The sequence below is a fragment of the Vicugna pacos genome, chromosome 3, assembly GCF_048564905.1.
Source record: "Vicugna pacos chromosome 3, VicPac4, whole genome shotgun sequence".
In the NCBI taxonomy this organism is placed as follows: Eukaryota; Metazoa; Chordata; class Mammalia; order Artiodactyla; family Camelidae; genus Vicugna; species Vicugna pacos.
This window is the reverse complement of record NC_132989.1, coordinates 9,149,258-9,162,397: the sequence shown is the minus strand read 5'-3', so window position 1 is coordinate 9,162,397 and position 13,140 is coordinate 9,149,258. Positions and strand designations below refer to the sequence as shown.

Sequence of the window (13,140 nt, the reverse complement as noted above, 5' to 3'; positions counted from 1 at the left end):
CATATATATTAATAAAAACACAAAATACCTTTATGTAAAAATGGGATTATGCCACACCTATTGGTCTGTACCTTTTCTATCTTAACAATATCTCTTGGATTGTTTTAGGGTGACACATCCTAGATATACTTGATTCATTTTCATCACCTTACAGTGTTCCACTGAATGGATACATCACAGATTATTTAACTAGTTCCTCACTGATGCACATATAAGCTGTTTCCATTACAAACAACACTGCAGTGAACACTCTACCCAAAAATGTCTATGTGCTCATGCCATGTTTTTCCTCTAGGACTAATAGTTCTAGAAGGAATAAGGGTTTGTCATTGTTCATTTTTTTTTTAATTTTCAGAAAGAAGAGGCTATGCAATTACCAAAATGTTCTGGGGATCACTCTGAAACAGATACAAACCAGCCTGATCAAGTTTGGATGAGAACCACAAGAATCAACAAAGGCCTTGGAAGCCACATCCTAAGAGGACAGTTGAAGAATCTTTGTCTTGGACACAGAGGGGCTCTGAGGTAATGTAAGAAGCGTCTTCCTTTATCAAATGGCTATTCTCTGGACCAGAGAAGAGGATTGGAAATGCAGGGCCTCAAACAATAGAGCAACAAAAATGAGCTTGAGGTTAGGCTAAGGGTGAGACCATTTATCGATGAGCCGGCAACCAGCCCACTTCCTCCAGAGACAACACGCTGGTGTTCCTCCGGAGGGTGCGCTCCTCCTCTTCCCAGTCCATGTGGCTGGGCAGGGCTGACTCCATCCCCAAATCTAGGAGAGGGTGAAGACCTAGAAACAGACAGCGGAATATTCTGCCTTGGTTGTAACAACCGATGTACATGTTAGCATGTCACCAAGCCAGGGCAATGATTCTCAGTTCAGGAACTTTGGCTGGAACTATTAGCAGAAAAAAAATCCAGTTTCAGTGGTAAAAGATCAGCCTAGGACTCCTGCCTAGGAAAGCCTGCCTAAGGGTGAAGCCGACACAAAACTAAGAAACAGAAATCAAAATTTTGGATGTCACTATTCAAGTAGCTGGATTCAGGAGTGCCAGCCTGAATTGGTTGTTTCTTTGTTACAGGATGTTAAGCGAGCTTATCAAGCTCAGATTCAGTTAAGATCTTTTTGTTGTTGTTGGGGAAGGTGGTAATTAGGTTTATTTACTTATTTATTTTTAGAGGAGGTACTGGGGATTGAACCCAGGACCTTGTGTACGCCAAGCATGCACTCTACCACTTGAGCTGTATCCTCCCCATTAAGGGTCTAAAGTAATGCCATTCAAGGAACCGGTGCCATCCTTTTCTAAAACGGAATACTCTATTATCCATGCTTGACAGTAAGAAGCAAAACAAGTTTGCCAGTTAATAGTGTTCACCCACTTCCAGTCTTTAGAAAACAACAGCTTGAAAAGTCAAAAGAGAGAGTTTTAGGGGCCCTATGTGTCACACAGGGAGAAGGAGGACAGGTGTTTGCATCCACCAGAAACCAAGTGACAGGCACTTTAAGGGAAATTTACCCAAGAGGATAACCAATAGGGCAAAGGGGTCCCAGCAGAGTTGGGAGGGACAGGAGAATGCTGGAGGTGGATCAGAAGAAGCCCAAGAGCTGAAGGTTGGGCTCTTTGGGAGTCAGACTGGCATCTCCCACATCAAGAAAACTGCTGGCAGAGTTCTGAAAATAATGACAACAATGCACACGACAACACCTTCCCATGAAAGAAAAAGCAACTGGGTATCGACCACATTCAGAGGGCAGCAACCCCAGATGGCAGCTGTAACCTCATTGAATTCGGTGCTTCTTTCCCTTCTCCCCCACAAGCCTGCCCCTGAAGGGGTGAGTCTGGAGCAAGGCGAGTGTGCGGGGAAGGAGAAGGAGTTAGGATGTAGTAGAAAAGGCAATATGCTTCAAAGCCTGTAGCAGACTTCTGCTTAGGTTGAGGAAAAGCATTAAACTGAATACATGTTTGGAGTTTTGGTTATTAGACTGAAATGGACAGGCCTTTTTCTTTTCTTAACTGAAAAAATTATTAAAAATTTATTTTAAAACTTACCAAAATTTATAAAAACTTATTAAAATTTTGGAACACAGAGCAATGTAAGGAGACTAGAATAAAAAACCCCCAACTTACCCACCACCCAGCTTCGATTGTCAGCTCAACCGAACATTTGTGATCTCTTCCTCTACCTATTTCTGCCCCTCCCATGGATTATAACAAAGCAAATCTCACACATTTCGTTATTTTATCAATAATTATTTCAGTCTGTTTTTGTGCAAAATGAGGACTCTTAAGATAAAGCACCATTTTCATGCCTTAAAATTTCAAAGTAATTAATCATCAACTATGCAGTCAGTATTCTGATCTCTCAGGTGTCTCATAATGTCTTTAAGCAATTGATCTGCTTGAATCTAAATCTGGATAAAATCAGCTCATGCTTGATATGTCTCTTAAAGTCTCTTTTAATCTATGGGTTCTCCCTATGATTTATTTGTTACAGACACAGGGTCATTTGTCTTTAGTGGTTTGAGTTCAATCATCCCACAGTAGATCTATTCCCCCACCACCAATACCAAAACCTCAGGATGCTCAAGTCCCTTATATAAAATGGTGTAGTATTTGCATATAACCTACACACATCCTCCTGTATACTTTAAATTATCTCTAGGTTACTTACAATACCTAATGCAATATAAGTGCTATAAAAATAGTTATAAATACATTGCAAATGCCATGTAAATAGTTGCTGATTCATGGTAAATTCAGGTTTTGCTTTTTGGAACTTCCCAGAATTTTTTTTTTTTTTTTTTGGATCCACAGTTGGTTGAATCCACAGATGCAGAACCCGCAAATTCAGAGGGTCAACTGCATTATGGATTTATCCAATTGCATCTCTGTGCTGTCATTTGTCATGTTCCTTTATCTCTTGCATTTCCTGCAAACTCGAATTTACATCTAGAGGTTTGATGAGATTAATGTTTGATTTTTTTTTCTTTTTTTGGCAAGACTTCTGCGTAGGTGGTTTGGTGTATTTCCTACTACATCACATCAGGAAATATATAATGTCTGGTTGTCTCTCTTTTTGTGCTGTGAAGATCAATCTGTGTGTTACAATGTTATCAGTCTAATAAATCAATTACAAATTTTCCTATTGGCTTTTCACATAATGATTTTTGCAGCAACTGAGGATCACTGCCTAAATCCATTACGTCATTAGGATTGCAAAAGGGTAATATTCTAGCACTCCTTAATTTATTCATTGGAATTCTTCTGTAAAGAAGGAGTTTTCCTCATTAAATATTTGATTATTGAACTGGGATACAGATCTTCAGGAATATAAGAAATATGTTTCCTTCTTTCCCTTTGTTTTCTAGTTTTGAGAATAATAAATTGGTTCTCCAGCATCCTCTGAAAGTGATCGATAGGTTGGAATTTTTTTCAAGAATCTTATGAACTTGTGATTTTAACATTTTGACTGTTCTGCAATTCATTGAAAAGCCTTATTTGATACCCAAGTTGTTCCATCTTTGACAAGTAGGAGCTTCTTGAATTTGGGTCCTGTGAATTGGACTTTTAAAACCAAAACAAAAGGATTATTCTTATGTATGTTTTCCTTAGAGTGGTGGGGAAATTATCGGGCTTCTTAAGTTTATGTTTAGGTAAGGGCAAAGACCAAACCTAGTGAGTGGGCTTGAGGGTGCTGAGAGAGAGAATAAAGGTACTTGTAATTACACTCTGTGGAAACTTGGCAAATGAAAGGCTCCTACTGATGACTTTTTGCTTTCCCACATGAGAATACTTTGTGAAGTCTGTAAATCTTTCAACATGAACAAACCGGGTATAAATCTACCCTTCTCAAAGGACTTTACAGTCTAGTTTGGAATATACTCTGTATTAGTTAGACTTACGTTTGCTGTTTGTGGCAGAACCTCAAAATAATAGGACCTTTGAAAATAAAATTTTCTTTTTATGTTAAAGAAAAAGTGCTCCCTGGCTGTGTGGAGGATCCAAGATCATTACGATCTCAGGATCTTATGCTCCACTGTCCTCAACATGCAGTTTCTACCTCATGATATATCATGGCTGCTCCAGCTCCGACCATCACATCCACATTCTAGTCAGCAGGAAGAAGGAAAAAGAGAATGAAAGCAGTATGATAATTGCCATTAAGGATACTTCCCGAAAGTAGTGCTCATAAATTCTGTTCTGTTCAATTAGCTAGAAAACAGTTAACATGACTGAAAAATGCAATCTTTATTCTGGCAGGCCAGATGCCCAGATAACCTTCACAGAGTCAGTTACCTGGGAAGAAGAGGAGAATACATACTTGGAGAAAATGGCAATCCCTGTCTCAAGCCCATATTCACAAGAGGAAAAAAAAAACTAACTCTTGGGCAGCATATTTTCACACCTATGTCTTAAAACCTCAGAATGGAGGTGGAGAAATCATTTAAAGTATCCTTTCCCCCACAATCCTGAGTGTCTTGATTATGCTAGGACACCCAATATATGAGACCAGATTAAGCTGTAGTCTGGTAATTTACATTAAAAAAACACATTTTAGATAACCGCACTCCTACACAGTGATGACTGTTGTTTCATTACTTATCCCTGTCTGGTATGTGCCACCTCTGAAAGCTGGCCCTGAGATTTCTTGCTTTTTACTTCATGCTGGAAGTAGGACTCACATACAATAGTTTATGTCCTAATGCTAAGGCAAGATACATGACTAACAGCCACCACTCAGAGTTTATGGGATTTAGTCCCCAAAAGAACTCTCTCTGGGGAGCTAAGGATCATCAAGGGTAAGTAGCATCCTCAAAGAGAAACAGTTCAGTAAGAGACAGAGCTGGGACACCAACATAACTTAGGTATCTTCTGAGCCCACGTGTGCTTTGTTTATTACACCATTCTGAAAGATTTACTTATTTTCTGCTCTTCCTTGGAGCTCTGGGATGGAAAGGCAATCATTTTATCTGTCAGCCAGAGAAACTTCTATGGGCTTTCATTTATGTTTAAAAAAATAATAAGCTTTAATATATTCCCCTTCAGTATTTTATGCCCATTGTCTCTTATAATTGTCCAACCCAGTTTGGTGAGTATTCAACACATTTTTCTAAATATCCTTTTTATGTGTGAGGCACCATGATGGTTGCTGAGTATATAACGGTGAACAAAGCCACGTAAAGTCCTTACCATTAGGGAGCTTCTAGACTAGTAGGGGAGACAAACATTAATCCAAAAATCACCCTCCAAAAAGTGCAATTACAGCCGATACAGGGGTATATCATAAGGTGCCATCCACATATAATTGGTAGTTTTGACTTAGTAAATCCAGGAAGGCTTCCCTGGGGAGGTGACATGTATGCTGAGACTAGCAGTGTAACTTAGAGTGAAAGCGGGCAAAGTAGGGGAGAGGAGAGGTTTTCAGGCAAAATGAGCCGATGTTCAAAGCCGCCTGCGGAGCATGCATGAGGGCTGGAGGGAGCATGTGTGAGCAAGGCATGAGGTGAGGAAGGAAGCCAGAGAGTGGCCCTGCAGTGCCTCATTAAGGCCACCATTTATCCCCTTCATGGGCAAAAATGCTGAGGCTCAAGAGCTCTTGAGTAATTTGTCTACAGTCTCACAGCTAGTTAGCTGATGAAGCCAAACTCTGGTAGATAAAGATATCCTTGTCCTAATGCCTAGAATCCGTGCATATGCTAGATTTCACGACAAAGAGGAATTAAGATAGAACATGGAATTAAGGTTGCTAATAAACAGACTTTGAAACAGGGGGCTTATTTTAGATGATCCAGGCAAACCAAGGTAATCTCAAGGATCCTTAAACATGGAAGAGGGAGAGAAGAGGATACAGGTGTATGAGATGAGAGGACTTGACCTGCTGTCGTGGGCTTTGGAGATGGAGGAGGAGCACTGCGAGTCAAGGGATGTAGGTGGTCCTAGAAGCTGGAAAGGGCAGAAAACAGATTCTACCTTACAGATCTTTCAGAAAGGACCATAACCCTGCTGACATCTTGATTTTAGCCTAGGGAGACCCATTTTGGACTTCTGACTACAGACTTATAACGAATTTGTGAAGCACCGAACTTGTGATAATTTGTTACAGCAGCCAACAGAAAACTAAGACACATAGTACGTCCACTGGCTCCAAAGCCCGTGTCCCTACCCCTGCCATGATGTGCCTTCACTGCTGGAAGGGCTAAACCAGGAATGGTAAAGATTAAACCTGAATCTGTCATGTCATTTTGAGTCTAAGGTTCTTTAAACATCATTTCTAAACCGTACAGCAAAGGGTATGTATGATTTTTACATATGCCTCTTGGTTTTGTGAATTTCGATAGGATGTGGTTACGGGCTTTGACATCAGAGGAGAAGCTCTACGATGTTGACTGAACATTGATAGAGAGATAACGTTGGAGGCAGGTTGTCTTTGAACAGCCCTCTGAAGATCAACTGCCTCTCCAGCACATTCCTGGTCCTGAAGCTGTCTTCTCTGGTTGTGCGGAGGGGTGATGCCCAAGGTGCATCACTTTTCAAGAATTGGATCATGAACAACTCTATCCTCCTGGAAGAGCAGCTCATCAAGAAATCCCAGCAGAAGAGAAGAACGTCTCCTTCAAACTTTAAAGTCCGATTCTTTGTTTTAACCAAAACCAGCCTGGCATACTTTGAGGACCGTCATGGGGTATGTGAGCACTTTGTTTTGGTCTTTTTTAGGCAGTACTTTATATTTAGACTGGGCTGAATCATGAGGATACACATAGAACAAAATAAGAACACAGGGAACCCAATGTGCTTGTTGTAACAACCTAAAAGTACAGGTGGAGTAAATGGAAGAGAATGTGGAGAAAAGTCAAGAGATGGGGTAATTGTATTAGGTGCTTTCAGCTCTAAAAACTGTAAAAGAGTAAGTTTATTATTCATTAGTTTATATTTCCCTTACAAGGTAAAGTTTAACTTTAAAATTGTAGTATTTTAAGTGGCAAAAGGAATGATTAAGTGACGCATCCAGTGTCAACATTTTTGCAAATTCAATTTTAATTGTCTCAGTGGTCTTCACTCACCTGACGTCTGGAATGATAGTCCCTGGGTACTTAATTGTCTAAGATTTGCAAGACCCAGTGGTAAACCTCTTCATTCCTTGGAGAACTTCCCAGGAGACTAAGGTTATCATGCACAAAATGCTTTGCAGGAAAGAGCAGCAGTTCTCACCCAGAAGTTTGCAGCTGCGTAGCTAGTCAGTCTTTTTATATTTAAAGGTATTCTTATATTCCATAATACTAATGGTAACAAAAGCAACAGGAATAGTCATAACAATGTAGTCTGGTACAAAAAGGAAGAGGGGTCAGGAGATCAAACTCTGCTTGTCTCTGGGTGACTTAGCTTAGGCAAATGTCTGTACCTTCCATGTCAGCTTCTTTTTGAACAAAATGAAAGCGCTGGAAATACCACCTGTAACATTCCTTTCTTCTTTAAAATCCTTTGTTTCTATGAAGTAGCATTTGTGCAGCCCTTCTCAGCAATTTTTCAAAGCAGGTTTGACTTCTTACTGTATCGTAGTATTATTTTTCCATCGTCAGGGAGGTAGGGGAAGTAACGCTAGATGCTTGACGGTCACTTAGAGACAAAGGCACTCTGATTCTGGGCTGGGATCAGACTCCATAGGTGGAGGCATGGCTCTGGGGTCTTTTGAGAGCTGGGCTTTGGAGTGTTCAGTGAATGGAGCCCTGAAGGAGGCCAGGCTGGGTATGCAGCCTATGGGTGCCAGGACTTCTAAGTTGCAGGTGAAAGAATACTGCCTCTTCTTTAGAAGTAAAAAGACTTGCTCATCTTAAGTGGATTCTTACTTGTAATAATCAACCGATCGGGAAGAATATGGAATTACTTATGTGCAAGGCCCCTTTGGTGAGGACTGAATAACTACTTGTTGACTAAATTAATAGATGGCCAATAGGCAAGTATTCAACTTGGAGATTTCATCATTTAGAGCTGATTAATCACATGGTGTCAGGCAATTTTTCTTTTTCTTATTGTGAATGGGACATTAGAAGTTCTCACTTCGTATTTAAAGAGCAGTCATTTACCTTCAAATATTTTTTTCAATGTCCATTGTATAGTTTTCACCAATTTCCCCCCCTCCCCGATTCAACACTCAACCTAGCATCATGTCAAGTAGTTAGTACTAATTGTTTGTGAGTGTAATTGTTATTTGTGAACTGTTTGCTTGTGATTCTGTACAATATTATGTCAACAGTCATACAACCAAATGGTCTTAGTTCAGAATTTTGTTGGTTATCATTTGCATGTAGACAATGTTGTAAAATAGCTGAGCTTCTTCATTCGCGCATTATGAAAAGTTTAGAACAATTCATTCATTCTGGGGAGTCCTGAGCTGTATGGTTCTAACATTTCCACGTGGGAGACAGCAGGTGTGCAATGCACAGACATCACATTTCTCATTTTCTGGTGCCTATGCTTTATAGTCATAAATAACATTTTAAAAAGCATTTCTTTAAATATTATAGCAATGTATTGCTTAGAAATTTTTCCAAGGTCATTGAGAAAGGCAAAAGATGAGTTATCATCATTCACGCCCTAGGTATGTACCATTGCTTAGGGGCATCGATTTGACCATAGGAGTGCATTTGTTCATTGCCTATGAAGAAAACTAGCATTATACTGATGAGAAGAAAGTTTTTATTTTTAAATTAAAGCCTCTATCTTCCTGTCTATGAAATGGGTATGATAATAGTATTCACTTCATGGAAAAAATTAAGAGAATGTGTTTAGACTGACCTATCTGAAATTACCATTTGGTAGATCAAAAAAGAACAAATATTGGCAATTTCATATAGTTAGTTCCACTTACCATACAAAGTACTTTGCATAAGCCCTGTCACCTAGTAAGCACCTAGTAAAGATTAACTATTATTTGTATCATTATTGTATCTGTGAAGGAGATACAAAGTGGCATAACACACTCACTTTCAAATGAAGGGAAACATGAGAGGATACTTCAAAGTCAGGTAACCTCAGGGTCCTGGCTTCCCTCTATTCATGTCCAAATACAGGTTTGTGGGAAGAGACATATATGCATCATGAGATGTGTGATGCTGGGCCAACATTTTCCCTCTCCGGTTCTCAATTTCTTTTATCTTCTCATTAGTAAAATGATGCTCATAGAAGCTCTAAAATTCTGTAGATTTATGATTTCACACAAAAATAATCCTTCTTAATGTTCAGGAACAAATACTGTCGTTCTCCAAAATAAGCATCTTTTTAACTTCAACTATCCATGCCCATTGTCATTATAATGTGTACTGAGTGAGCCTTTTGTTTAACACAGATTTAGATCTGATGTCAGACGCCTGCTTGCCATATTGAGAGGTGCAAGTGTTTTCAGTGGGGCTGGCAGGCTCCTTGTGGTGCTTGCAGCAGTGGGACAGAAAGAAGCAGGGTCGACAGGTAGAGGCTCACCAGCAGGTGCGCTTTCACACACCCGCTTGTGCCTGCCAGTTCCTTAGCAAAGTGGTCCCTGATGTTGGACATTCTTTAACAGAGGACAAGGGAAGTTAGAGCCCAGAGTCCAGGGGTGTGCTGGTTTAACAATCACTGTAGTGGGGGTGGCACCAGAGAGTGCTGGAGAGCCTCTGTTTGCAGCGTTTGCCAATTTCTGGAGTGTAAATACTCCCATTATAACCAACGTGAAACTACTGATGTGAAGTCTACAGGTTCACAGGATTCCTGAAAATTTAACCGTCAGCTCTCATGGGCCAACACAAGCAGACTCCAGTGCACCCTGGGCAGGCTTAAATAAAAATGATGTCTGCAGGGGTAGTTACCGACTGAACACTGTGCTTAGTTGCACATGACTGATAAAAGATCCTTTTTAGGGGTAAAAGAAAGAAATGGGGGGGGGGGCTCGGGCACTCTGAGTAAGCAAAGGATGGAAGGGGCAGCACAGGTGGGAGCAGAGCCACAGGTGGCTGAGGCCAGCATGGTCAGCTGGAGTCAGATTCCAACACTCCTTTCTATCACTTTCTGGATGTGGGATCTCAGGCAAGACACTCAATCTCTTTAAGCCTCCATTTCCTATTTGCAAAGTAAGGATCCAAATACTGCCTGCCTCAAGCAATGCTGAGCATTTCTTGAGAAAAGCATGTTAGGAGCTTGGTACTGATAGGACCATCTTATCTTCTGAAAGGCCCCTGGGAGAAGTGGAAAGGTTTAATGACTCTTTGCACCTCAGGAATCAAGTTCACTGTGCTCACGTGGCGTGGGTGCTATTACCATTTACATGGGGCAGGAAAAACAGTCAAGGTCACCCTTGTGGTCAGTGTTGGGATAAGGGCCACCACTCTGCTTCCCCTTAGCCCACAGTCTGAGCTAGCAGCTAAAACACCTCTTACAGCATGCACGCTTCCTAAATTAAAGATGGTGGGTGGGGAGATGGTCCCCTTTCCTTGTTTTTGGCAGCATTATTGCATAGTGGTCAAAAACACAGCTTTTGGTGTCAGGAAGATCTGGGTCAAAGACCAGCTCCACCACTTAAGAGCCTGTGGCTTTGCATAGGCTGCTTAATGGTGAAGGACCCTCTGTGATGGTATTTACATGCTTTAAAATGATCAAACATTCCTTCTTGATCTTGTTTCCTTTTACTGAGATGGAGGCCACCATGATTCTGATAATAATAGTAACTAATATTTACTGAGTACTTACTATGTGTTAGTCACTGTGCAAAATGAATTATTTCATCTAATCCTTACAACCACCCTGTGAGTTAGGAAGTACTCACCCTAATTTACAGAGCATGTAGCTGAGACAAAGAGAACTTAGATAACTCCCATATGTCTCCAGAGCCCACACAGCCTCCCTGATGAATGGTTCTGATGACTATTAACAGTTGCTGCCCACAGGCAACTGGGGTTCCACTGGGTTATCACGAAGGGTGCAATGCCTTCTTGCTCTAGAGTCCTCCATGTAAAGGGCGGTCCTGAAAATCAGCAACCCCTGCCACACGGGTCTTCTGCAAGGAAGTCTGTTACGAGCCATATATTCCAGGACAAATCTTCGTCTTCATTCACTTCTGGGAGCCCCCACTTTGTGTCCAAAAAGAAACGGGAGCCTTGGCAAGCTTTGCCACTCAAGTTCCTCTAGAATCTCCCCACTTCTCTCCATTTCCTAGAGTCCCCTTCCTCATGGAAGCTGCCAGCATTGCTACCACCTCCTGATGGTCCCCCTGCACCCACTCTACCCAGCACCCCTCAGAAGCCCATGTGAGCTTCTCACCCGGTGACTGTGATCGCGGCCCAATGACCCTCATCAGAAGCCGGCATGTCCCTTCAGTGTTCTCCCTTTACCCCGAGAGTGGACACCGGAATCCATCACATGATCTCCCCATCTCAGTTCATGTTCCATTTTCTCCCATCTCACTGAGAAGGCTGAGATTTTCATCAGCTTTAAGATCTCCATTTTAAATGTCACTTGCTTGGGGAAGCCTTCCTTGATCTCCCTACACTAGGTCACCACCTTTTCTTACACTCTGCCACAACAGCACATACCCTTTCTTCAGAGTATAATTACCTATTTATTAATGTGATTAATATACTAACATTATTCCCCCACTCCATCCTCCATTCAGTTATAGCCTTTACAAGGGCTGGTGCCCAGTTTGCTAAAGATGGCATCACCAGTGTCTACAACAGTGCCTGGTACATTCATTCTCTGTGGAAGAAAGAAAAGAAGGGAAAGTGGGAAGGAGGGAGGGAGGAAAGACATGAGGTACAGAAACAGATAGAGAGCTTAGAGTTACACAAATAGACCCTAACAGAACAAGGCTCAACGCCAAAAGAGCAGAGAACAAAGCAAGTGATGTAAGACTTCAAACAGGAGATTCCCAGGGGCAGGAGTAAGTAACTAAGACTCCGTGGAGGCAGCAGTTCATGGTGCAGCCTTGAAAGAGGAAGAGGAGGGCCCAGGAGCTTGGAATGTTAAGATTTGGGTCAGAGAGGCACACGCAGAAACCAGCAGGTGCAGTGCCCCCTCCCAACTGTTTTTAGGAGAAGCAAGCAATTCCGTTGTCTATTACCCTCCACCCTGTCTTACCCTCCATCCTTACACAGATAAACCTTCTGTAGATAATATTCTCAAAGCTACCTGTGCATTTTTGCTTGAGACTTTCACCACAAGTTCCCTCCACTTCATTCCTATGGGACTGAGTTGGCTTCGAGCTGGGCTCCTGCCGACACTCAAGCCTCCATGTGATCTACTGTCTATGAAATACCTAAAATAAAATTTTAAAATGAGGAATCAGATATTATACCCTACTTTAAAGCCCCCCATAACTGTTTTAGAGTATTTAAATTAATTCTCAACCATGGCATACTAGATTCTTCATCCGTGGTCCCTCTCTTTGACTTTCTGATTCATTTATTCTGTTTCCTTTATCTATCATGCTTCTATCATACCTGCCTTCTTGCTGAACCTTGAACACCCCAAGCCATGCTCCCCCTAGGGCTCTGGTACAGGGGCAGGTCTAAGGTGAGGCACACTTAGTGGGGCACTCACTTTAAAGTCCCGGAAGAGCAGGGTCTTTGATATCAGCTGCTCCCCCTGTCAAGAACACCCAAAGGTTTTGCAAGGTCAGTTCTTCATTGCTTCCCATCTCTGCAAATCTTTTCCCAGGATCCATCCTCCCTCCCTCCCTTCCTTTCTTATACCATGGAGACTTCAGTACATCAGTATCTGCACTTACTTATTGGGCTTGCTGATGTGTTTCTCTGTTCATTTTCTCTCTCAATATGCACTGGAAGGTAACCTCCACGCGTGACTCCCTGGCTTATCCCTGTGTCACCAACATCTAGAACAGGGCTGGGCACATGGTAGGTGGTCAATACATAGCTAGTGAATGAACGAAGGTCACATAACTCAAACTGAATTCAGAAGAGCCTCTGGCAGCTAAAAATATGGGCCTTGTCTAGCCAGGCAAAGAAAAGCAAGAATCCAAAGCAAAGTACTTCGCAATTCAGGCCAAAGACCCCAAGTGTGCAGTTTTGATGTCTGCCTTAATGGGGTTTCTTTGTAAACCGAGTTTTGCTTGTCTGATGTGGCTGTGATGTTTTATGGAGATAGCCGTTAC

At 41.7% G+C, this 13,140-nt stretch overlaps 2 protein-coding genes across 2 annotated transcripts in view; one reads left to right on the top strand and one right to left on the bottom strand.

Moving 5' to 3' along the window:
- Nucleotides 1–13,140, bottom strand: part of MED7 (mediator complex subunit 7) — a 50,986-nt gene that overhangs the window by 24,289 nt on the left and 13,557 nt on the right. The window lies entirely within an intron of this gene.
- The window catches only part of ITK (IL2 inducible T cell kinase), a 60,184-nt gene continuing 53,464 nt past the window's right edge, over nucleotides 6,421–13,140 (top strand). The window contains exon 1 of the mRNA XM_006211884.4: nucleotides 6,421–6,687. Within this exon, the coding sequence (XP_006211946.1) occupies nucleotides 6,550–6,687 (138 nt within the window). The 5' untranslated portion in view covers nucleotides 6,421–6,549. The remainder of the gene's footprint in view (nucleotides 6,688–13,140) is intronic.